We start from the raw sequence: 27918 nt of genomic DNA, 5'->3' as shown, positions 1-27918 counted from the left end.
TCTTTCTTTCTTTCTTTCTTCATCTTTATCGAAGAATAAGAGAAGATCTTTTCTACATCGGCACGATCTTTGCTAAATTCGTACGTGACGTTTAGTTTATCGATGAATGTAATTGTAATTTAACGATTTCTTCTTAAACCATCCACAACCCTTTTTACTAAACCCAGGAATCATCGTAAAATACATTTTATCTTTGAGAAGTATTTTTTATGTTTTTTTTTTATATAATTTCATTTCTATTTTTATATTTTTCTTTTTTCATATTTTCACATTCATTGATAAATTTTTTAAACATTAGTTAATTATCAATATCATGATTGTTAATGCATCATTGAACTACCTTTTACCGATAATACTCTGCATCATTTTCATAGTCACATTCTTATCAATTTTTATAATAACATTTCAAAACATATCAAATTTGAATCCCTCATTATCAACGTACAACAAAATTTCTATCTAACCAAACAAATATTACAAATAATTTCTATAATTAATCCGTGATATCCGAGCTTCCCAATTTAACCCAAATATTGTCAGATTTGATTAATATTGACATGAATTAATATACAATTTCTAAAGTTTTTTTTTTTTACAGAAAATATACGAGAAATAACATTTTATTCTTTAACAAATCAATATATTTATAAAATAATACATTGATCGATATCTGAACAAACCCTAACGCACCCCTAACACACTCGTATCTTTTTAGCATGCACGATTGCGTTTTGAATAGAACATTGAAACGTTTTAGTATACCTACCATTCCGTAATATAACTTGATGATGGTATTGGGCTTCTAGACAGCTTAAAAAAGGAAAAAGGTTAAAAAAAAAAAAAGAATAAGTCGTTTCATCGAGTCTTGAAAACCGAACGCACTAGCTAGCATTCTCTTCAATCCTTTTTTCCTTCTCTCAACGGTCGAGATGCATAACACAAATACACAAAAACACCTATGTACTTATATATATATGTGTAGTTGTACTCATATGAGGGATCAAACGTACGTAGAAAGAGAAAGAGAGAGAGAGCTCTTTAGTCTGACGAACTCGACTTGCGAGTGGAAGTTTTGCGAGGAAAAAAAAAATCCATATATTTAAAGCGACCTTCCGTCTGGCCAAGGTCTGCATCTGACTACTTGACAATGTCGCTCATTTCAACTTGTGTTATTGTCTTCATTTTCTTTTTTTTTCTTTATCACTTTTAATAACTTTTATTAACACTTCCCGTATTATCTTTCAATCTTACTCTCTTTCTTTTCACACAGAAAAATCATTTTTATGTTTAAATATATTTGACATTTGATTTGATTTATTACAATTATATTCAATTAAGAAATTAACTTTTTTAGGTGATCTAATGGTTCATGAATAATAAAAATTTCAATGTGTTGCAAAAATAGACAAGCAATTTTCTATTTAAAACTAATTGGTAGTATTGTTATAGTATTTCTGTATCATATTTTGCATCACAATGAAAATGAACGAATTTAAAATACGTTCACGTTACTTAAACGTGTTGTAAATAACAAAATTTTAAGAAAATATATATATATATAGTATATACATACACAAATTATATAATTTATATATTTATATATATATATATAATATTATAATATATTATATATAAATAAATATAAATATTACAATATATATTTATATATTAATATTTCATATAATTTAAAAATAATTTAAAAAAGAAAAATTGTTAACAACTTATAGAAATAATATGAAATAGTTTATAGGAATGAAAATAATTCGATGAATAATTTCGATAGTTATTACGTTAGTTAGATTTGAAAGTAAGATTTTCTTCAAGGTTTGTGTATTCGTGCACGAATGAAGGAACATTAGGGAGTAATAGGAAGACGTAGTAGTCGACAGAATGATAAAGTGGTAAACGAGAGAAGCAATTCTCTTCTATGTAATAGCTGGAGACACTTATGCTTTTCTCTCTCATTCTCACTCACTCTCATTCATTCCTTCACTCACTCACTCGCTCTCTCATTTCAGGTTCGTAGACGTTAGTTTGTTCGTTGGTTCGTTCATTTATTCTCTTCCTTCGTCATGTCGTCGTAGTCGTCGTAGAATCTTCTTTGTGTCGATGTGTTACCGAAGCTTCGAAGTCACGAGTAGAATATCAAATAGACACCCTCTCACCCTCGATAGACACCCTCAGTTTTCCCAGTAGAGAGAAGATGGTCGAGCATGTAAGATAAACGAGCCAATATGGTCCGTGACTCTTGCTAACTGTAGGATTTAGTAAGCTCGATAACCGATAACTTTCTTATTAAGTCGAGTCGGTTCGTGTTATCGAAAGAAGAAAGGGTTAAACCTTCTAAATACTATTTAATATATATATATATATATATATATATTACTTTTATATTTTCTTCGTATTCGAACAAACTATTGACGATGCTTTTTTCATTTTCTTTTTTCTATCTCAAATTAATTAAAAGATTTTAAAAATAATTAACTAGTAAATGGTATACTTTATAGATTTGTTAATTTAATTTTTTTTATTTTTAATATCAACATTCACTCGATCGGTGTATTTAAAATTTTGCTAGCTCACAATTAATCGAAAACCATTATTTTTTTTAGCATAGATTTTACAAATAATTTATTCGTAAGGGGTATACTTTATAGATTTGATAATTTAATTTTTTTTATTTTTAATATCAACATTCACTCGATCGGTGTATTTAAAATTTTGCTAGCTCACAATTAATCGAAAACCACTTTTTTTTTTAGCATAGATTTTACAAATAATTTATTCGTAAAGGGTATACTTTATAGATTTGTTAATTTTTTTAATGTTTCAATTATTTTCTTTTTAATATCAACATACACTCAATCGGTGTTATTTAATAATTCGTTTTTTTAGATTTAAATTAATATTTTTCTATAATTAAATTGATAAAATTTTTGTTCTATTATATAATTTCGTTACTTAATATCTTTTTAATGTACATACTTCGATTATTTGAATGTAAAATAATACAGGAGCTCTTGTATAATAATAAAGAAAATTGTTACGATGTTCTACTACGTAGACGGAAAATATTCGAAAAATATTGGAAAGTTTTCGTCTCATTGGTAAAACTATGATAAGAAAAAGAATGAACAAGAAGAAGAATGAAAAAAAAAATAGAAGTTGAGAAAGAAGAAGAAGAAGAAGAACAAGAAGAACTAGTAGCTCTAAAGTAAGTTTGGTATACGCCATGTTGAGAGAAAAATAAGAAAAAAAAAAAATAAAAAACGGAAGGAAATATACAGGGTCAACGTAAATGTTTCACAATGAACTTTCTTTTCCTCTGGCATTTAGTCACGTCTATCTTTTTATTTTTATTTTTATTTTTATTTTTATTTTTATTTTTATAATTTTTTTTGCCTCCCCCGTTTCTCCCACGACCATCCCCCACGAAAAAGAGAATATTATTCCGTTAAAAACTAAGAAAAGTCGAACTTGTTTCTTCTCATCTTGTTTCTTTTTTCCTTCTTTAACTTTTAAACTCCTCTCACTTTAACTCAAAATCATTTTTTTTTTCAACGATTTTTCCCGAACGTCAACTTTCTTTCAATCTTTCATTCGACTTTTTCCATCAACTTTTCTTTTGTGTCATCCACACCTTGTATTTTATATTCAATACCTTTAAACCGCATACGTGTAAATCGATCTTTAATCTTCTATTGGTAGATGTGTATTATCAAAAAAAAATAAAATAAAATAATAATACACAATTTTAACAGAAAGTTTCAACTATAAAAAAATCAATTCTGATCAATTTACTTTTCAATTTTAAAATAATATTAAAACTAAATTTAAGGACTGAACCAATTTGATTCATTTCTAATTTTTTTGATACACATAATATATAAAATTTAAATATTATTTTTTTTAAAGTATATGCTAGTTTTTAGTTACGTAATAAAATGAATTTAGTTATGTAAATAATAATTCCTACCATCTATTCAAACCTCTATTCAAAACAATGTTTGTATGTCATTAAAAATGTAAATTCTAGTGTTAATAATTCTATCACATTATTTATTATTCTTCTATTACTAATAAATAATTTAATTTATTTTTCATTAATCTTTGATGAGATTATTTTAAAAGGAAAATATGAACAACGCTTTTCGTGCTTGTTATTTCTAAGCAAAGAAAAAGATCGTGCCAATATAAAAAAGAACATAAGAAAGTAAGGTAAGGTAAGGTAAGGTAAGGGATGATGAAAAAAGAGATGGAAGATGGTTTGAAGGGTAGTAGCAATTTCTTGTAGAAACCCTACAATGACGGATCGTCTATCGTTTTACCAACGGAAGCGATTGTTCCCAAGCTGTGATTGGCATTTTTGGGCCGATCGGTTGGAAGTTTAGCTAGCAAAGCTCTACGCCACTGCTTTCATCTCACCTCACCTACGTTTATCAAACTTTTTTCTCTCTCTTTCTCTTCTTATATCCCATATCCGTTGCTTTAATAAACCTTCTTGCTCGTACACGACCATAAAACCAAACGATATCGAAAAAAAATGACCATTTTTCATCATTCTGTTTTTTTCTTTCTTAATTCTCCCCACAAAAAAAAAAGAAAAACAATGATTTTTTTTAATTTGATAACCACTGGACTAATTAAAAAATAATTGATCATAAAATTTATTGTACAACGTTAATAATATATTTTTTTTTATTACTATATATCATTGTGTATCTTTTTTAACATTTTATCGTCGTGATGACCGATCATTAATTTCAGTTGTGTGTTAGTTTTTGTGTGTCTCTCTTTTTCTCACTATTTCTTTTTATTTTTTTTTCACGGCATTATTCTTTCAAGTACGAACGAGATCAAACAGAATTCGTTAGATTTGAAAACTAGTGACGGTCAAATAACTCCAGGGCAAACAATTTCATTGGCTGTCTCTCTTTCTCTCTTGTCTCTTTCAACTTTTCTATCTTCATAGATCTTTCTTAAAAGTCTTTATCATAAATTTACGAACGTAGTTTGTTCATCTTACTTCCCAATTTTTCCAACAATTTCAATGGTTAACCAAAAGATCTTAGTACTTTGTACCAAACATAAATCGTTTGTAAAAAAAAAAAAAAAAAAAATTGAAATAAGAAAAGAAACAAAAAATGATCTTAGTTTTCCAATAACATACATTCAATAAATTCATTTAGCTATCTTTTCTTCTTTCTTTTAAAAAAAGAAAACCTCGATCCATAAATCAAAACGATGTAAGCTCGTTCGATAAATATCATTTCGATAAATCTAGATCAATTTATTTTACACATTTCTTCTTGTTAAGTTTTAACCTGAAACACGAAATATCAAAAAAAAAATAATAATATCGAAAGATTCCGAACGAAAGAATTTCAACTTGTTACTCATTCTAAACGTAAGTTCACGAAGGAAAGATTCTTTTCGTGAATTTCTACTTCTACGTGCAAAGTAAAAAAAGTAAAAAAAGGAATAAGAAGAGATTCGACGGTCGAATCTGATACCAATGAAGAATAAGAATAAGAAGAGTCAGAAAAAGAAGAAGAAGAAGAAGAAAATAGAAGAGGAATGTAGAGAGATGGACTTTTGTAGAAAAGAAAAAAAAGTACGCTACGATATATCGTCATCGTAGTTGACTGCGTTTTTTTGTGTGATAGAAACAAAGATAGAGATTGATAGGTACGACGAGAAGGTAAAGAAAAAAGTACACGAACGAAGTAGTAAAGGTAGAAACGGAAAGAAAAAGAGAAAGAAAAAGAAAGAAAGAAAGCAAGAGGAAGAAAAAATTTCAAAGGAAGATGCAACGCGAATGCTGCCTGCACCTTCCATCCTGGGTTGGTGGTATCGGTTTTTCTCGGGCAATTGGACGAGATATAGCTGGCGGTGATCGAGCAACGTTATCCGTCTCAATCAAACGCTCTAGGGCGGCTTTCTCCTTGTAGGTAATATAAAAGGTATCCAATGTGTTGAACGTTCGGTTGTATCCATGTATTTTCAAGTAGTAAACGTACTACCTACTTTTCTATATATATCTATTCTATATATATATATATATATATCTAGTTGTATACCAAACAACCAACGAACCAAACAACCAACCAACCAACCTTCTTCTTTATTCCTTACTCTTCTTCGATTGTACAATATTTTATTTATAGATGATCGTAAAAGGTCCACGTCCAACAACGATACCCTATTTTTTCAAATAAAAGGGATAGTCATCTGATTATCTTTCATTCGTGTTCATTTTCTAAACCTCCTACGAATATCCAAACTTTTCTTAGAGAAAAATAGAACATTTCTATTGTAAAAATATATCTTACCTTTCTGCCAACACTGTCATCGTCGTTGTCGTCGTTCATGGTCGTGGGTCGTACTACTTCTGAATTCTTGGATGAACTTTGATATCGTAGTACAGAGAGGGATGCTCTAAGAAAACCAATATTGGTTCGTAAGGTAGAACCACCGAGCCATTGTGTCGATAAAAGGTTAGAAAACAATAGCTTTGATAAAGTTTTCTTCCAACCTTTCTTCTACCTTCTTCTTCTAATTTTTTTTTTCTTTTTGGTTAACGTTCATCTCTCTTCTTCTTATTCTCTTGCTCTCATCTGCTTCCTAAGTACATATTACGATGATCTTTACGTTATTCTATCCCTTTTTTTTTCTTTTTTTTTTTTTTGATAACTGGTGAACGAATATTAACACACACATACTTTTATTAGCATATTTAAATTGATTTTATTAATTAAAGTGTTATAATAAAATTATTGTAATTATTTATTAGACAAGGGGCTTTTAATGTGTTATCTTCTTAATATATATAAATTACGTGTCAAGTTGTTTGTCCACTAATAACTTTAAAACTACTTAACCAATCTTAATGAAATTTTTTGTATTTTATGTAATTTTTTTCCAACTTAGAATATAGGATAGTTTTTTATCGTGATTATTTTTTTATTTTTTATTGCTAATTTAATGATATTTTATTATTTAGAGATTATCTAAGTATCTAGCTTCTCTAAACATTCAATAGATGGTGCTGTATTATAATTCAATTATTTCGATAGATTCACGTCATATGATTTTTTTCAAATTTACATATGACAAATCTAACCTTACTGTTTATATTTTTTCGTGTATTATTATTTTATGTATTCCATTTTAATTGTGGTATTATTTTATGTGTTGTTATTATTTACTAAATAGTTTAGAACTATATTAAATTAACATTTAATAACGAAGTCACAGCAACGAGTGGCCGTAGCACACATTCTAATATTATATAATATATCGAAGGACATGTAAAATCATAGAACAGTTATCATAGAAATTAGTACAATACGTTCTATATCGAATTGTTGTGTTTCAATTAAATAAGTACATCATTTTCGAATATCTGCCTACTACCATTCGCGTTTCATTTACGTTCTATTAATACCATTAACATCATGAAGAATTAGTTATTCTATTTGATTCCATTTTCGGTGTTAATGTGGTATATTTCATTTTATTATTATTATTTTTTTTTTTAATACACGTGTACATTAAACTCTTAATAATCAAATTTCATAGAAAATGAGTTACAAATTGGAAAGGAATTTTTGTTCGTAAAGTAAAACGGTGGTGGATGCAACGAATGAGTAAAAAAGGGAAAACTTGAAAAATGAGATTTTTTTTTCTTTTTACAAAGAGAAACTTTCCTTGCTCGAAGCGTGGTGAGAATAGTCCATTTCGTTTCTTTTTCTGTGTCTTTTTTTTTTTTTTTTTTTTTTTGAAGTACGGATAAATCGCATTATTTTTTCCATCCCGTTCATCTCGTTATCGCTCATACAAATGCGAAATAACTTTATCGTCGAATCGCTTTGAATTATTTGCTTTCCCCATTTCTTTTTCATTTTTTTTTCTGTTCTTTTTCAAATTAGTCAAATCTCGGAAATATTTTTATCGAATATCTCCCCATTTCGTACAAATTGAATAGAGAACAAAAATTATATATGCAAAAGGGGTTGTGTGCAATAAATTATTTATTTATTTATTTATTTATTTATTTATTTATTTATTTATTTATTTATTTATTTATTACGTTTCGAGAATATATTTTCTTTTTCATTTTCAAAAATTTATGCTTTCAATAAATAATTGTCACAACTGTCTTGGATTTTTTTCTAATTTCTTTCTTTCTTTTTTTTTCTTTCGTTTGATAAGAGTGGCTGAAAAAATATGGAAATACAAGTAATATTTTATTTAAATTCAAGACAACCTGTATGAATCACAGAATTTAAACAATTTCTAGTTAGCAAGAGTACAAATTTATTCTCTAACAATTAATCCTAGTTTGTAATTAAAAAACAAAACAAATAATATTTTAGTTGCTAATTACGAGTAAACAATGTCTAATTTGTGTGGTTATGCACTTATCTCAAATTTAAATTAAAAAAATAAGAGAAAGGAAAAAACTTTACTTTTACAATCATTCAATGATAAAACACCAAAAAAAGAAAAAAAAATTCTAAATCTTACGTTTACGAGAAAATTTGTTAGTCTTGATTAATACGATTCTTGTCTTTAGCGTTAACATCGTTCAAAAAAAATAATTAATGATTCACATAAAACGTGGATGAAAGGAAAATAGAAAATGAGTTTGAGTTTTTTCACTTTCTTTCTATATCTTTCCCTTTTTTTTCTTTTTTCTTTTCTTTTCTTTTCTTTTTTTTCCTTTTCTCTATCTATTTCCAGAGCAAACGTTTCCCCTCATACCATTTCAGATTTTGAAAGAAGCCTTTTCTTATCACCGAGCGAACGATAATTACTCTTACGAGATTCGAAGCAGAGCCTCACTTAATGGAAAGTTATTTCTCTCTTCCTCTCTCTCTCTCTTTCTCTCTCTTTCTCTCTCTCTCTCTCTTTCTCTTTTTTACTTCTATTTTTTTATTTTTTATTTTATTTTCACTCGTTTCCTTTCTCACGTCGATTCGTTTCTTATCCGTTGGACATTCGATAGATTCGATCTTTTCACGCTTGCGTTTTCTTCATTCCTCTTTCCCCCCTTTCTTTTTTCCTTTAATGTGCTTTCTCTCTCTCTCTCTCTCTCTCTTTCTATTTTTTTAACGAGAAATTATCTCTGTTAGATAATATTCATTTTCCATTTAACTTTCATCCAAAAATTACATGCAAGTTCGTAAGATTTTTTACTTACGAGTACAACGCGATTTTTTCAACCTTGTTTTATCTGATTGTTTTTTTTTTTGTATTTTCTTTTTGTCTTTTTTCCAATTTTGATAGACAAAGATGAAACAACGAGAATTACTCTTTACATTTGATATTTGTTTATCTCTAAGGATAAATGGATTATCCTGTTAGGTGGACTCTTATTTAACCCTTGTATTTTTTTTTGTTCTCTTCTTGTATTAGACATTTTTTTTACCTCAACCGAATGTAATATTTTTTTCATCGATTTTCCATTTTATAAAAGAAACAAGAAATATGCCTGTCTATCAATTTATTTATTTTTTTTTTTTTTTTACACAGTTTGTTGGCTCGTATTTTTGATAGCCACTAACATCGAGAACATGTGAAATAAGATTTTTATATTTTTTTTTTTTCATTCAATAGGATAAAACATTTTACATCGATTTCCATTTACGAAGAAACAAGCATTCTTTTCTTTTTTCTTTTTTTTACCAAAAAATATTTGCTCATATTTTTCATAGCAAGATATCGATAAATATTAGACCCACAACCAAACCATAGTGCTATTCTTGTTTTCTTTTTTTTTGTTTTTCTAGTATTCAAATTTTTAGCATAGTAGGATAAAACATTTATATTGATTCTCGTTTACGAACAAGAACAAGCAATACATATAATACATATATAATACACATATAATACATATACATGGATGTATATTGTATTTTTATTTTTCATACAAAACTAGAGTGTACATATTTTTCCATAAAAAATACCATGAATTCGTAAAATACAAATTTTCTATTTTTAATTACAAAATAACAAAAAAGAAGTAAATCGATTATGCCATATTAATAAAATTCCATCTAATCATCGTAAAGAATAAAAAATAAATGTACCACAAAAACCCTGCTGTATTTTTTTTTTTTTTGTTTAACATGAACACAAAGTATACAAATTTGAATCATAATCAGGAATAAAAACAATATTTACCATCAATTATCGTTTATGGAAAAGAAAACAAGAAATAATACGTATTTTTTTTTCCTATTCTCTCTTTTTTTTATTATTTTTTTTTTTTATAATACCAAATACCAGGTCGTATTTTCGATAGTGCTTTGCATCGAGAGATATAAGATCGATACGTGTTAGAAACGCGCTTATGTACCGGCTGGTGCCATCGCGTAAATGGAACATCGTATACGATAATATATAAAATTATGGGCACATTAGCATAGCGTTTACGCGAGATTGTATTAGTGTATGCACAGAGAAATAATATATATAGATACATGTAAATTCGTACATGTACAGAAATATACGTAGATGCACGTGCATTCGTACACACAGAAAATGAAACTTACATACATACGTAAACGTATATTCGTTGTGTTCTCTTTCACAACCACAGAAACCAACAGTCCGTTCATTCTCTCTCTCTTTCTCTTTCTCTATCTCTTTCTCGTTCTCTTTCATTCTCTCTGTCTTTTTCTATCTGTACCCTTCGTTATCTATGCTGACCACATGCCGCGTAATCTTCTTCATTATATCTAACTGCCTGTTTTACATTTACATTAAACAAAAATGTTTGCGCACGTACGTTGGGAACGTACGATAATGGTCAAAATTTTCACGCCCACCCTACACAAATTCTCCACCCCTTTTGTATCTAATTTCGATTTTCGATTTTAAAAATTACACGCCCTATATTAAATCGTTCTTTTTTTATTGTACTTTTCTTAAGAATATTTCAGTCGTTAATTTATATATTTATCTCTTATAATTTATCGTTCATAGATATGAATGAATATAATAATAATAATATATAATAAGTATTATATATACTCTTGTGTATAATTATTATTAATAAAATACGGCAAACTTACGAGAAGAACATATACATACATACACGTAAATATAATTATTTCATTCATAGATAATTATTCTATTTAGTTAGTTTCATCATTTATCAACCTAAACGATAATGTATTATATCACATTGCTCCTTTAATTATTTTATTATTATTATATTAATAAATCTATATTCATTTTATATTTTTCTTTTTTTTTTTTTTGTAATAAATTTTGTAGTTATCAACTATTAGATAATATTTCTATTTATATTTCACAATACCATACAAAATTATTATATCAACTTACTTACTTACAATTAGATTTAGTTTCCCTTAAACCATTCTCTATCGAATGGTTTAAAGTTTCTCACGATGACGTAATGATTAACTGTAACAATAACAATAAAGAAAGAGAGAGAGAGAGAGAGAGAAAACGATATAGTTAGAAGACATTTAACCTAGGTATTTTCCAGTCTTGAACCCAGAGAAATTCTAACAGCAACAACGTAGTAGCAGAGCTACCCCAGTGGTGGCAATTAACGCGAGCACTTTGGTGTGTACTTGGTGGTTGCGCAAGAAGACAAAGGGCTTGAAGGAATCGTCGATAGAGGTACGCGACGATCCTCTCTCTCTCTCTCTCTCTCACTCTCGTTCCCTTTACCTTTCCTTTACCTTCGTTTCCCTACTTCTTGCCGTTAACATTGTTGCTCCTCGGTCTTTTAACTCTTAGGTATCTGCAATATCCCCTTTTTCTTCTAGTCTACGAGAAAACAGACAAAGATAGTGAACGAATGAAAGAAAAAGATGGACAAAGAGAGAATAAGAGAGAGAGAGAGATCTTGACCATTAAATAGAAAGGATGAGAAAGGGTAAGGTGGTAGTGCGGCTTTTGTTCAAAAGAGTTCTCTTTAACAGCGCGAGATTCAAAGCTCATCTCTGCTTCTATCTACTTTGTGGTGAAAGATTTTTGCCAGGTTTGCATCCGCTTAACATTATCGATTAATCCCGCGGCTATACCACAGCCTTATCTCATTTTTGTTCTCTCCACGACGACGACTTTTCTTCAAGATGATTATTTCTTTAACGATTTAATATAAAAGGGAAGTATAAAATTCGAATGAAAAAAATAAAAAAAGCAAATTTGTTAAAAGAATTTTACAATCTTTTCTGGAGGGAGGGGAGGGGGGTTAATTTTTATCATGAAAAATATTTGTTCAATATTAAATGGTAAATTTTTCCATACGATATTTTTTTTGTTACTCGAATTTTCTAATACTATCGCATTTTATTTTTCAAGTGAGAGAAAGAGAGAGAGAGAGAGAAATTTGACAATTTGATTTGAAGGTAGGAAAAGCAGTCGTGTTATTTTGGACCGATCGATAGAAAACACCTGCGGTCGCGCATAGATTTGCACGATTTGCTAACGTCGACCCTGTGCATTCACTGAACCGATTTAATCGTCTTTTAGTCGTTGAGAAAATCGTACCAACCGATTGAACGATATCTATACTAACATTATTAGCTCAATAAATATTCCTGTATCGTTGATTTATTCAAACATTTCTTTTTCTATCTTTTTTTTTTATTACTTTGAAAAAAAAACATTCGCAATTCTTAATTACTTTTATCAAATTTTTAACTAAAACACTTTTATCCATAAGATAAAATATTATCTTAATATTAAAATAATAGTTCATCGAATTAAAAAAGTTCAATCATCAAAATTACAAATAAAAATCTTATTCTTCGTTCAATTTGATTTTAGTAATCTTTTGTCGAATACATGATTGAAATAATTTTGTGAAATTATCTTATGATATATTTCTTGTGTTATCTCTTCGTAAATACCGTTTATTATATTTTATTACTATCATCTAATAAAGAGGGTAGCAAATGAAATCTTTTGAGATTACATAGCACATCTGGTAAAGTGCATCTTTCTTTTATTCTCTCTCTCTCTCTCTCTCTCTCATCTTTTATAATCTCCTTTATCTTTTATCGTTTGGCAAACGTATTGCAGTTAGATTCGTGAGTACTTACGTAGTAGAGGCTGCCAGCAAAAGCAGCAGTTACTTATGAATTAGTTAGGTAGCTAGCTATCCATCATTCCTTAGCCATTTCCGAGTGCTAGATTCACTGACGATCCATCAGCTTGTCTCTCACTCTCTCACTCTCTCACTCTCTCACACTCTCTCTTTCTTTCTTACACTCTACTTCTACTTATACTTCTATCTCTCTCTATCTTATTCTCAACGTCTTATCCAAGATTGCGAACTGTCTTTCAAATACCAATTTGCTTTCAAGAAATGTTTTACTCCTTATAATATATCCTACCTTACAACGTAAATTATTATTAATAATTGTCATACATTTTTTTAAGTTAAACAAAAATTATTAATAATATTCTCAAGTGTATGGTATATTTATTTATATTAAAACTTGAAGTTTTCAACAAATTTTATTAGAAAATTTAATATTCATTTTTACAATAGAAATTATTAATAATTTATTATAATTATTTTAATATTAATAAAAAAAGAAAGAAACAACTTTGTCATTACAGATTAAATTTAATCGTTTCAATAATATTATATTTCACGTTGATTTAATCCGTTATCTTTAGAACGCTTTATTAATTAGTTACATTTATTGAAATGAGTCTCATAAAGAGGATTACAAAGTCTAGAATCTATTTTCAATGATAAAATGACTAATTGTAAGTCTATTGTGTTGAGAAGCCGCAAAACATGAATTCGAAAATGCAACAGATATTTGTCGTGGTAGTTGTTTCCGAACTTTCGAACGAGCAACACAACGCGCGGGCAAGCAACATTCGTTACCGAAACTGAATTATCCAAGTACTTATGTCGGTTTTCCCTTCCTATACAACTTTGATCATATTCGGTTGGAACTTCTCTACTCTCTCTCCTAGAGTATTTCCCAAAACTTAGAACTCTAACGCGCGAAACACGCATACGACGAATTCGAACTACGGCAAATGAAATTTTACCTTTAGTAATACATTAGAAACATATCAATTTCTTATTACTCGGATAGTTTAGAAATAAACTATCTATCAAATGTATGACCAGCATTAGTAAAGTGAACCGTAAAAAAGTAACAACTCGAGATGCTATCAGATTTATTAGAAAAGTTGACAAAAATAAAATCCCTTTTCTCGAACTTTTACTCAACAACTCGCTTACTTTTCGAATGACATTTTTACAAATTTTCAAAAACTAATCTTATCTGATAGTAATAAATTTTGCTATACATAACGCACAGTAAAACATATAACTTTTCTAAAATGTGTCTTTTGATTCGTCGCGATAAAAATAAAGATATATACGAAGATACGATACGTTTAACATTAATAAAATGAATTATTTATTTATTCTCTCGAATAGTCGAATAAAATTATAATAAAATAGATATCGTGACATGATAATAAGAATGTAAATCTATGGAATATACGATTTCCAGGTGGAAATTTGTAGGAAAATCAGATTTTTATCAGGTAAAATGGTAACGTGTTGGAATAGAATCGAAGAGGTTGAAACCGCAGACATCAACACCCAACTCTGTTCCCCCTTGTTGTTGATCGACAGTGCGATTGGGTAGACGAGGGACAGTGCGAAGAGGGAAAGGGATAGAGGGTCACTGGCCAGTTAGTGGATGCCCGCAATGTAATCATTTGCGGTACCGAAATGGATGCGGCGAGCACCACCAACCCCCCACCCCCTTTAACTATCCTCCTTTCTCGACCCTCACCCCATTGCGTTCTCCTTTATCGGCAAGGGTAGATTTGGCAGGGTCAAATACCCTCCAAACCCCTCCTTCCTCGAACGACTGCGAACTATCCACGTTAATAGGAACTCTCTGTCCTTCCTTGTTGCTTACACATCCACACGTGTACATCTATACACACACACACACACATACTCACAGAGCATCACGTTTACTTGCCTGAAGCGCAACTGACCGTTTGTACTCAGGACTGATACGGGTCGGTCACTGCAATTGCAATTATGCGCGAGGAATAGGGTTAGCCTGTAGGCAATGATTTTCGTCAAGACATATCGTCTCAGTCAGTTTAAAACCTTCATTTTTTGATCTTATTTTTGTTACAGATTAAGCATAAATAAAGAAATTATTTTTACAAATTTTATTCGACTAAATTTTAACGATAGAAATACATCAATGTAATTGAAGTATTTTTTAAAGCACATTTTTGGATATTTAATTTTGATTTGATTTGATTTGATTTTCAAATTCGAGACAAATTAAATTCGTCATCCAACACGGAAAGTAGTAAAATTTGTCGAGCGTGAAATGAGTGGTAAGGATTTGAGGTAAAAAGAGGAAAGGTTGTGATAATTATCGCGTAATAATGTAACTTAATTAAATACGTCGAGACGGAGGGGATTATATTGCAATAGGATTGTATCTGAACAAAATTTAGGGAGCTTTAAATTGTCACCATTGAAACTGAAAATTCCTCAAGACGAGTTAACATTCCTATATATTTAAATTGTCTCTTTCAAGAAACTATAAGATTTCATAAAATTATTTTATCGTAGTATTATGCGTTACATTATAAAATCATAATATGCACAACCAGATAAAAAATTAATTAAATCATATAAAAAAGAGAAAATTAATTTCCATTATATTCGAACTAGAAAAGGAATAAAATTAAAATGAAAAAAAAAATGAAAAAAATCCATTTGATGGAGTATTGGTAGTATACGTCGAGTATTAAACATTGATCTGCATAGGATCGAACAATTCTCGTAAATCAAATACAGTTTAAAATGGTCTTTTTCAAGTGTGTGTATATACACATATACAAAGATAGTGTACATAGTTATATATAGTACATCTATGAGGATTTTTAAGCTCTCTATTCTCGCGTAGCAAACATCGATGTGGAGTGAGACGCGTAATTAATTAAGTTTACAGTACCCTTGTGTACGAAAATGTTATACCCGGTTCAAAGCTTCAACCTGTTATTACCTCGTGCGGAACGAACTGACAGAAAAGAAAAGCAACAATGATCGATGGGCAAATAACGACGGCACTTTCTTTTTCCTATACTTTATAGTAATTTTTCTTCTAGTTTGTTATTTCGTTCAACCTTTTGTTGAACGAAATATACCCACCCAATCTCGGAATTTGTCAAGCTTTTCTTTTTCTTTGTTTTTTTTTATTTTTCCCCCATCATATTTTTAATATACAATGAAGCTTTCCTGCTTTTTAAGAATGTAAGATTGATTATCATAATTTTTTAAATAAAATACAAAGTCCATACAAATGTAAAAATATATATTAAAGAAATAGTGGTATTATGGGATACCATATTAAATTAAATACAATTATTTTTCTTAATAAATTTCCATCTTAATAAGTAATATAATTATACAATATATATGTTATAATATATAAATTATTAAAAATAGTTAATAGATAATTTGAGTAAATTAATTTCGTACATAAATTCGAAATAATTTAATTGATGGATTAAATCTTAGGGATATAAAACTAGATGGGGGGGGGGGTGTCATATTACTACTCGATTTGTCTACATATATATATAGAACACATAGGAGAAATTGAAGGATGAGATAATCGAAGTAGGTGGAGTCAGTGTATACTAGACAAGGTAGGAAGAGTACGTGCAAGTTATAGGATAATCGTTTGGCGATGTCGATGCCGATGTTCTAGGACTGTCTGGAACAAATAGGATCGCTGATCCTCTATACACATACATATACATATGTAAACGTAGATATGTTGGTACTCAGGTAACAAGGAACTCAGTAGAACTGGATGTGGTGCACAGGTGTGTACATTATTGGAACAGGTACGCACATACGACTATGTCGACCCATCTAATTGCGCGGAACTAGGAATTAGGCATACAAACTGATGTGAGTGGAAGTGAGAGACTATTTCTGTCATCATTTACACGATGTCTCGAATGTCGTTTTACTAATAAAAAAAAGGAATATTTAATCGATATTGTTTCATTAATAAATTGATATTTTATTATATTATATTTGAGATATAATAAAATATAAATAACTAATGAAAATAATTTCTAATTTTTCAATCGAATAAAGCTACTTTCGAGACATCCTGTATGCAGTATTCGTAATTTAATTTAATTACAAACTAATGAACAAAATATTCCAAATGCAATATGCATCTATATGGATTTTGATTTATGGTGTTGTAAAAAAACATTATTACAACATTTTTTGAAATAATATTGCTTTACATACTATTGTATAGAATATTATTCGTGGTAGAACGAATGAACGAGAAAATCTAAACAAAGTGATAAACTTATTTCCATCCAATTCGAACGTGGGACAAAAAACAAAACAAGAGGATAGTTTATCTTTCATCGTGACCCTCTCGCATAAATTGTTCGGAGAACGTGGTCCATATACCAATTTAAAAAACCCAAGCTCTCACAATCAGTGCGTGAAAGTTGCCCAGAAGCAACGGGTTGTGTTACGTTTCTATTCGGTGAGGAAAATTTGGGAAGAAAAAAGAAAAAAAAACAAAAAAAAAGAAATTATTCAAATCTGACCCAAAGTTACTGTTGCTGTTGGTGTTGGTGTTGGTGTTAGGTATTACTGTTGAATCCATACATGTCGAAATAGCACACGAACGTATTTAGTAAACGAGTCCATAATTTCGTTTCGGAGGACACGAACATTTATCTCTTTCGAAATTGATTCGGACGGTGGAAATCACGTAAATATAATGCTTGACGCATCACGATGATTTATCATGGATTATCCTCATTATTTCTAGCCGCGAGCCATTTACAATGAGATAAATGAGATCTTTCTATCTCTCTTTCTCTCTCTTTCTTTCTCTTTCTTTCTCTCTTGGTGTGTACATATGTATACATATACATATGTAGTATAGGTATATATACGTATATATGTATTTATATAGTTATATATAACACATACTATATCACAAGAATCATTTTCTACCTCGTTTTACAAAGTTACTAGGTTAAAGTTCATATTAATGATTTATTCTGTAAAGCGGTTTATCTCTTTGCGTTTAAATGTAATTTCATTTTCTTATCGTTATAAATAATTACAATCTGACACGCCAATACTAATGTCTATATTTATATATATATTATTATTAGATAATATTTTTTCAATTTTTTATAAACAAATTTTTTCAGATTAACAAAATATTTTGTAAGATCTGTGCTTAAATGCAGTGCAAGTATGCTTTGATTTCATTTTGTTCTTTTTTTTCTTATCATTGCAAATATCATAATCTTCTACACATAAGTAGTCTTCTACTAATTGATCATAGATGAAATATCTTTTTTTCTTTTTTTAATTTCTACTTAAATCAAATCCTTGCAAAAATAACTACAATAATCTTAATAGATCTATCACAATATTGCAATGCATTAATAAATGAAACCAACTCATCCTTTTTCTTCTCATAAATCTCATCTAGTACTAAAATTTGGACAAAAGAATAGAATCTTTGGATAAGGTCAAATACTTTCTTAGAATGTAAAAATGGATTGTACCTGTAAGAAAATAATGACTCGGTGAACTGAAAAAGATGCGAACGTTTGCGTTTTCTTCGACGAATCTAATGAACCTTAGAGATTTTCCCTCTAAAAAAAAAATAAAATGAGAAAAGAAATAAATGGTCCACGATCGAATCAATTTTGCAGAACACTTTTATTTTTTTTTTTATTCTTATTTGAACTACGTTTTAGTAATAAATTAAAAGACTTCTTCAATTAAATTTCGATGCTATCTTTAAAAGTGATATTTAATTATTTTCCTTGTACAGAAAGAAGAATATTATTAATTTTCAATTTGTCTATTTTGTAGAAGAAAAGAAAAAAGTTAAAGGAAAAGGAAAAGGTTCTAGGAGGGGGTTGAGTGAGGGTGGGAATATAACAAGGACAAAGTAATCATATAAAATGGCTTTAAAAGCTTTCTCAGAATTCGATAAAAGATCATCGGGATATTTCTGGTGAGCAACCCTTCATCTTCTTCATCTTCATCTTCTTCATCTTCTTCTTCTTCTTCTTCTTCTTCAAGAGCAATCGTCTTCAAAGAGAACAATAAATATCGTTGACACTTTTACCAAACGGTACGGTGTTCTAAGTTGATGGTATTAGTACTGCTGATCAAGTTACTCTCTTCTTCTTCTACTTCTTCTTCTTCTTCTTCTTCTTCTTCTTCTTCTTCTTCTTCTTCTTCTTCTTCTTCTTCTTCTTCTTCCTCCTATTCTTCTTCTTCTTATTCAGAGAGCTTTTAGAGTACTCTATTTTGAATTTGCTTTGGTCAGCTAAAAAGCATAGACGAGTAGAGAATGAATATTACAATTGAATTTACTCTAACTTGAATTATTCGATCAATTATCTCTCAATTTATTATAAATTTATCCATAAAATTTAAATTAATTATCTCATAATCGATCAAACGCTTAACAACTGATCATCGATGTTTCTTTTTTATTTTGTACATTTATTTATTAAATGAATTACATTTTTTTTTTTTTCATTTTTTATATCTGATAGAAAATAATGATAATTCTTATATATGTCGATAATTAGAATCCAATCTAAATTGTAAAACGTTAAGTTGGGAATCTATAAATTTATCAATTATGGTCTATTCACAGGGAATATCTTAATCCGGCTTATATCGTAGTGTAACAGAGCCACTTTCTAGTATTTAACATCGATAGTAAAGTTCGTTAACAACGTTGAATACGGCACGTAGTTGTTGCCAAGAGAGCCGGATCTCCGAGTTTCAGCTTTGAATTTAATTGGAAATCGCAATGCTCGTCACCTTGTACATACCAAAGATATATACATATGTATGTGTGAATATATACCTAGATAATTATGTGTATATATTGAGATAGATAGGTAACACGATAGAGAAAGAGAGAGAGAGAGAGAAACTAAACTTTAAAATTCAAAGTAGATGTAAGACCGAAATGTATCTCGAAGAAAACTTCTTCGAGCAATCCAATACTTACAGGTTCTTTGATGCATCGAAATCGAGCGAGAAAACTTTACCGATAGTTCACTTTAACCCACCAAGATACGACGAATTTCGAGTAGTATCGTTGGACTTAATTAGCCTAGTAGTTGAGCCGAGCCAATGAAAAGTTTCTATTCTTCCTGTTACTGGATCCTCCCTTATCTGTGGTTCACGTAAACTCCCTTCTTCTTCTTCTTCTACTACTATTACTACTACATTTTCTTTTTCATTTTATATATCAAGAAAAATTTCTATAACTTCTCGCAAAGTTGATTTAAGTGTATTCATCATTTTAGTATTCAATAAACTTGATAAGAACCTATAATATAATTACAACAAAAATATAAGAAATAAAAGTATTTCAATTTAGAAAAAAGAAAAATTTATTTAAAATTACGTAACGATGAGGGAAAATAAAATTTGTTCTTTCATTTGTAAAAAGTGTTATACGATGATAAATCATCAAACGTGTGAGAAAATATCAGACGATCAACGAACTATGATGAAAATGAAATGAAAGAAAAATGAACAGTGTTAAAATAATTAAAGAAAAAGTGAATGTAGCCTGATGAAGGCACTTTGGATCGCGTCTGGGGTTTGTTATTACGGTGGATTATCGTCAACGTGGACCAAGGGGGGCACTTGGCCCGGGGGGCGTGCCACCCTGCAGGGGAATTTTCCTCGGGGGTACGTACCCGAAAGAAAGCTGACGATGCACGCTACATCTACATTTCCTACACGCTTCTTGCCGAATTGCATCTCTTCGAACAGGTAAACAAATTAAACAAATTAATATCAACAACAAAAATTATAAAAAAAACAATTAAATATTAATTTTACTAAAAATAAATTTACGATCATTTTTACGCGAGATAAAAAATTAATTAATGAAATGTTTTTTATTTTTTAAATTACAATATTATTATTATTATTATTATTATTATTATTATTATTATTATTATTATTATTATTATTATTATTATTATTATTATTATTATTATACGTATATAATTTTATTTATAATTTCTATATAATATAAAAAATGTGTATTTAGTATATAATAGATTAAATTTATATTTATTATATAAATATTCTTTATATATAATAATTTTCTAATTTAAATTTTAATTAATTTATTATAACGAAAAGCAAAAAAAAAACAATACGTAAGTACGCTAATTTTTGTTACAACTGCAGTCTGGGGATCCCTAAGGATGCAACAAAGATTTCATAATTATAACATCGTTAGGAAAAGTTCAACTCGTTTTCTACCATCTATACCGCATAGTCGTAAACTTCATCGCAAACTTCATCATCGTGGATGGAAGGAAAGTCGTTAGGGACGTTTGTGAAATATTAATATATAGTATCAGGAAAATTTCAAGTAAAAAAAAAAAATGAAATTCAGTCAATTTATCATTCATTATGAAAGTTAAGAGTTTGTTGTAGTAATGTTACATTTTGCATCTAACAATAAGTATTGAATAATACGCTTAATAATAATATTAATAATAATAATAATAATAATAATAATAATAATAATAATAATAATAATAATAATAATAATAATAATAATAATAATAATAGACAAAGTCAGTGAAAATGTTCAGGTTAATGCTTTTGTACTCGATCTAATATCAAAGTTGAAGTTTAGTTAAATGTTGAGAACTATGAGAAATAGTTTACACGAACCTTCGTAAAGTAGTGCTTTGCAGCTATCAAATACCTTTCAAACTGTAACCTAGTAAGATTATTTTCTGTCATAATCAAATTGTCTTACGAATGCAATACCAACATAATGTAATATGGAAAATATCAATTTTCATTTTATTGAAAAAATGGTATAATAAAGTCAAAGTTTTTCCCATTACTCGAATGATAAAGTATTAAAGAGAGAAAGTATACTTTTCTGATATAATATTACATTAACCAAATGCAATATCTTAGTATATCAGTAGGTAGTATGTTCCACAGCATGACAAAGTCTAGAATATTGGAGACATGGTAACCGAGAAGCCCAAAGTTTGCATCAACCTTGGGATTTGCGTCTCTGATTGAATTTTGGGTACTAACGCGTGTATATACCTAAGCAATCTACTTAAGATTGATTTATTTATGTCACTCCTAGTTATGTCTAAAGCATTAAATAACTTAGAACGACGTTACCTAAATTCTATATTCTCAAACAAATATGTGTACGTAGATTTGATACGTAATATCTAATTATCACGTTCACGTACAAACACACATGAATATAATATACATAGATATACTTTAACAAATAATAGTTTTAATCTTACTTTAGTCAATTTATCTTTCTTCTTTCCAATTGTCGCATCTTTCTTTATCGAAAGTCATTAAGACTTTGGTAATCGTTAAGACTATATACCGTTTAAGGATTTTCTTCGATAGAAATTTCTTGCGTTTTAACTTTAGATCGTTAATCAAAGTATCGATTATCTCTACCACTTTGAGTAGTATCCTATATACCTTCCCTTGGGAATAAATTTCTTACGGGTGATTTGAAAATTCAAGAAAGTAGACTCTCATTAACTTTAGAAATCAATTAAATATATTACCTGCCATTTATGTATATGTGTGTGTTGATCATATAAAACCTACTTTGAAATTTCCATTTAATTCCTTTCGAAAATTTGTATATTTGCTTTTTTTTTAATTTAGCTTTCAAAAGTTATCAAAAAACAATTTTTTGTATCCCCCGTGACTCATGTACAAGCCCCCATAATAAAATATTCATTTAATTCGTTTACAAATTGGTCCATTTACGTGCAACTTACGTGCCCCGTGTGACTTAAAACCTTCCCCAAAAAAAGCTCATCAAAAATCAATCCTTTGCAAAAAATATACCAGTACAAATGTAGTTCGTAAAACACTTCCTCGTGTGTGTCACGAGTTTTTACTACTTTTTGTCTTTTTATTTTTTGGAAGAAAGTGCTATACGGTGAAAGAAAAAGAGGTAGTTGTTTGATCGATCTGTCAGATCTCGAAAATTGCTACGTCGTATCGAATAGAACCAACCAACCCTTTCCCCCCCCCCCTCAACCTTCAGCACAACCATACATACCTACGGTTACTCTCTATCTTCTTTTCTTCTTTTTTTTTTATTTTTTTTTATTACGTTTCGTCTCGACGATGTGCCCATCGAATGTCAACCGTGTCAACGTTTGCGGAAAACTGCAGTTGGAAAATATCGCGAGCCGATTCACTAATACACACGTGTACACACGTACACACATACATTTCAAAACAGATGGGAATAGTACGCGTCATACGTCGAACGGGGTCGGGTGGCATGAGGGGTGGGTGGGTGGTAGTAGATAGTGGTTCAGTGAGTATGTGTGTGTGTGTGAGAGAGAGAGAGAGAGGTTAATAATAAAAAGGGGTGCAACTTGGAAGCGTCGATCCGTAGAGTTACAAAAATCAAAGGGAAAGAAAATTGTCGACGTTTAGTGACAGACCTTGGAAACTGGGTTTGACGAATTTGACAGAATGGAAAATTTTAGAGAGATACTATTCTTCTTTTTCTTTTGTTAATTTTTATTTTTTATTTCTTTTATTTTTGGAATAGTGTTTAAAAAAAGGTGTCATCCTTCAAGTTATTTCTTTTTTTTTTTTTTTTAAACACGGTCAATTTTTATTTATTTTATTTTTTATCAAATTAATATAAATATGATACATTACAATAATAAATATAAACAAATCACATTTCTATTATAACATAACAAAATTATTATTCTTATTATTATTAATTAAAATTAATTATTATTATATAACAAAATGATATATTAATTAATGTAATCTTGTTTGTAAGTGAAAAATAAATAAATTTCAAGATAACATCATTCGCACCTTATCAATGTACCAATATCGACGTGTGTACTTACTTTTAAGTCACTTCACACGATAAAATAGGAAAATTAAGGAAACTTTATTCAATTTGTCAATCAATTGTCGACGTCGTCGTCGTAGTCGTCGTAGTTGTCGGCCTTGATATAACGAACCTCATAGGAATAAGGATAGTGTAATCAAAAGCTTCTTAAAGGACATTCACGAAGCATTTATCGTTGAAGTTGATGCTACTCGAAAGCTTAGTTCGAAGAGAGAACGTGTATTCAAAGAGGTACAAGGTTTCAACAAGATGCTCCTTGATTAAACCTATGTTTAATACGTGAGTAAGCAGGATACTGAATCCAAGTGTTAGATGAGATTCCTTTACCTTATCGCGTTTCCCTATTGTCTCTGCAATATCATTATTCAATAACACTTTCTACCATCAATACAAATTCAAACAATATATTATATTATTATTATATCAAATAAATTGAAATAACAATGATATGAAAAATAAAAAAAATAAAAATAAAACAGAACAAACAAGAACTATCGAATGTATATAATAAAAACAAAGGGAGAAAGAAAATTGGCAAAAGTTATTGGAAAAAGTAAAAAACGAAGAATGAAATAATAAATAATAATAAAAGTGAACACACAATGAAAAGAAAGGTATAATAAAAAAATATTTCAGATTTACGTTCCAATCGATTTTTCTTCTACGTAAAGGGAAAAAAAATGTTTCAATTTTTCTTCCCCCTACCCTTCCCCAAAGACTCTTTACGCAAATGTGAGAATGAAGGAAAGAAAAAATATGTATTTTCGTCGCGTTTGAAAACAAACAAACAAACAAACAAAATAATAAAAAGGAAAAAAAACTCGCGGTTACACAAGAGCGACGAATATACCAACGAAACGAATATTTCTTAATTCACTGACACACACATAAACACAGTTGACAATTTATTTTCATTGGCCGGGGCCTTAGCAATGTGTGGCACACGTGTCTGTCAGGGAGTGGCTGCTTTTCGACACACCATTGAGATTTTAGCATACACCATATATACATACATACATACAGATAAAACGTAACTCGACGACGTACCATACCGCACCGTATCGTATCGTATCGTATCGTACCGCACGGTACCGCACCGAACCTGCGTCCTGGCAACACCGAAACACAACGCCGAGCTGGCGCATAAATCATCTCCATCCACGCGTTCTAACCGCGATACGCGTCCTATGGGGATGATGACGGAAAGGGCTTGAATGCGTTTCACTTTTATGGCTTTTTTTTGTTTTCCTTTTTTATTTTTTACTTTTCTCATTCATTTTCTTTGTTGTTTTTTGATTCTTTCATCTTATATATATTTCCTCATTATTATTCGCACGAACTCGACGAATTTTCTTTTTTGTTTTCTTTCGTTTTTTATACACGGCTACCACCATCACCACCACCACCCGTTAATTTATTCTCTTCTTTCTTCAGTCATCGCGTTCTATTATCTTCCCGTTTGCCTCTCATGTCTCTTCTTGTACCATAAAAGTCAACCGAACGATTCATGACCGACTTTCTAAAGAATCTCTAATGGGAATCATGTAAAATCAATTTTCTTTTTTTATTTTCTCTAACTTGTTCACTATATTTCTAGGAATAAAAATATTATTTATGCTGCGTCAAATATTAAAAGGGTTTATGAAAAATCCATATCTTTTGATTTAATCTCAGAAAAATATATTCTTTCAGTTTTTCTTCTCTGGGAAACGAAAAATATTTACAACGAGGTTTGCACATTGACGAAAATTATTTGATTTAATTTAAACTTTAATAATTACCAAGCAAAAATACAAACAAGGTGATTATTTTTTTGATGGTAGAATTTTTCATAAAAGTAAATCTCGAAATATTTTTCAATTTTGTGATTTATTTCGTTAAACCGTTTTTATAATTAACAGAACATAAACAAACTGTACTCATTTTTTATCGCAATACGAAAAACAGGACCATTTACCATTTACGTTTTATTTCATAAGATAATCTGTATTAAGTATAACGCACAAGTGATAGCATAAATTAATGTTGGGATAAATACCATTTGGTACTGACTCGTCATTTTTTATTGTTGTTATTATTGTTACAGGACCTACAGTCGGAAATCGAAACGCATCGGGACGTATATGCATCGTTAAATGGCACCGGGCGCAAGCTGTTGAGCTCTTTAGCGAGTCAGGATGACGCGGTTATGCTACAACGTCGATTGGATGAGATGAATCAAAGATGGCATCATCTTAAAGCGAAGAGTATGGCAATAAGGTGAGTAATAATTCATTCTTATTCATAATTTTTTATTTAATACACAATATGAGTAATAATTCATTCATTTGTATCAAATATAATACGTTCACACAAATTTTATCAATGGTAAATTAAAAAGAAAAATAAATTAGGCTATCGGTGGTGCATCAGGAAAAAGATTTCGACATGTTTGTAATTCTAATTAAAATGTAAATTACAATGATCGTAATGTAAAATTTAAGACGATGCAAATATGATTGAACTTTTTACATATATTTCGTTTACAATTCAACATATAATAGGATTTTATATTTAACTTGAAAAATTCAAGATCAACGTTTAAAATAGGTAGGATTCGTAGAAATGAAATAAATTGTATTATTTATCTATTTCAACATACATACATAGGTAATAATTTTGGATATTCAACTCGGCGAAAGACTAATTCAATTGTACGAATATTCATGCTTCGGTTTTTTTAAGCAACCTTGATTCCTGGCTACCATAAATATTGGATTTTCCTCGTCGGCAAGCCGTAATCAAAATAACGGGAAAAAATATACATATACTTCCCCTTCCCTTCCCTTCCCTAAATTCTAACGGTAGGATACACACGCGGATATAAAAGTAGGTCAACGTTCCCAGAGTGTGTGTTGTGTCCTCGGTACTTTGCATTCTCTACTCGTGATTTGTGCCTAAAAACGTCGGATGACATTAAATTCAACGAGTAGTAGTAGTAGTGTGTCCCGGTAAAAAACAAAAAGTGAAAGAAAAGAGAAAAAAAAATATGAAAGAGCCAAGGTAAATCGACCAAAGGATGGGACGACACTTTTTTTTTCTACGCGTGAAAATAAAAATAAAAAAGAAAACAATAGGATTTCGTAATTTTTCCCAAATCTTTCACCAAAACTCTTAGTATTACGTGAAAAGTATTTTAATAAATATAGGAACAAAAAAAACCCACTTCATTTATAAATTATTTTTTGTTTATTAAAATTTATTTATATCGGTCAAATAAATAATAAAAACAAAATGATATCCATAATATCACTTAGTATAGTAATATATATTATTTATATAGTATATATAGTAATATAATAATAAATTAATTAGTCCAAATTCTCTCTGTTAGAGAAAATTCGTACGTTTCCAGTACCAATGGTGGTTTTGTATTCGAAATCAGAAAAAGAAAATGATCGAGAGGAAATAAGAGAAAGAAAATTCACAGTAGTATTTCTATATACATGTGTATAAATATATATATATATATATATATATATATATATACATAAATTTATATAGATATCGGTTACTAAACCTAAAAACTTGTATGGTTCTTTACCTTTAAACTTCTTTCTCTTTTCAAACGTTCATTCTATCTATCTCTATCTTTCTTTCTCTTTGTATATACACACACACATATATATATAACCAAAGATTGGTCTGCAATCAGGCCACAAATACTGGTTTGAAAACAGCGATCCTGATAATTCAGCTGCCGATCCTTTTTGGCACGAATTGCGAAGAGAAATAGAGATAGGAAAACATTGGTTAGAGGGTTGAAGGGGAGGGGGGATATGGAAGGGATATATAACCGATCCGATACAGATTCGTATGTTATCCACCAGCCAAAAGTTCATGCCAAACTAAACCATCTACT

At 29.5% G+C, this 27918-nt stretch overlaps 1 protein-coding gene across 1 annotated transcript in view; it reads left to right on the top strand.

Moving 5' to 3' along the window:
• Nucleotides 1-27918, top strand: part of LOC107066180 (dystrophin, isoforms A/C/F/G/H) — a 334345-nt gene that overhangs the window by 249776 nt on the left and 56651 nt on the right. The window contains exon 38 of the mRNA XM_015320544.2: nucleotides 26104-26276. Within this exon, the coding sequence (XP_015176030.1) occupies nucleotides 26104-26276 (173 nt within the window). The remainder of the gene's footprint in view (nucleotides 1-26103; nucleotides 26277-27918) is intronic.

Source organism: Polistes dominula, unplaced genomic scaffold (genome assembly GCF_049000335.1).
Source record: "Polistes dominula isolate Pdom_NZ unplaced genomic scaffold, Pdom_raw_medaka contig_16, whole genome shotgun sequence".
In the NCBI taxonomy this organism is placed as follows: Eukaryota; Metazoa; Arthropoda; class Insecta; order Hymenoptera; family Vespidae; genus Polistes; species Polistes dominula.
The sequence above is the reverse complement of the archived record's forward strand: the minus strand, read 5'-3'. Positions and strand labels throughout refer to the sequence as shown.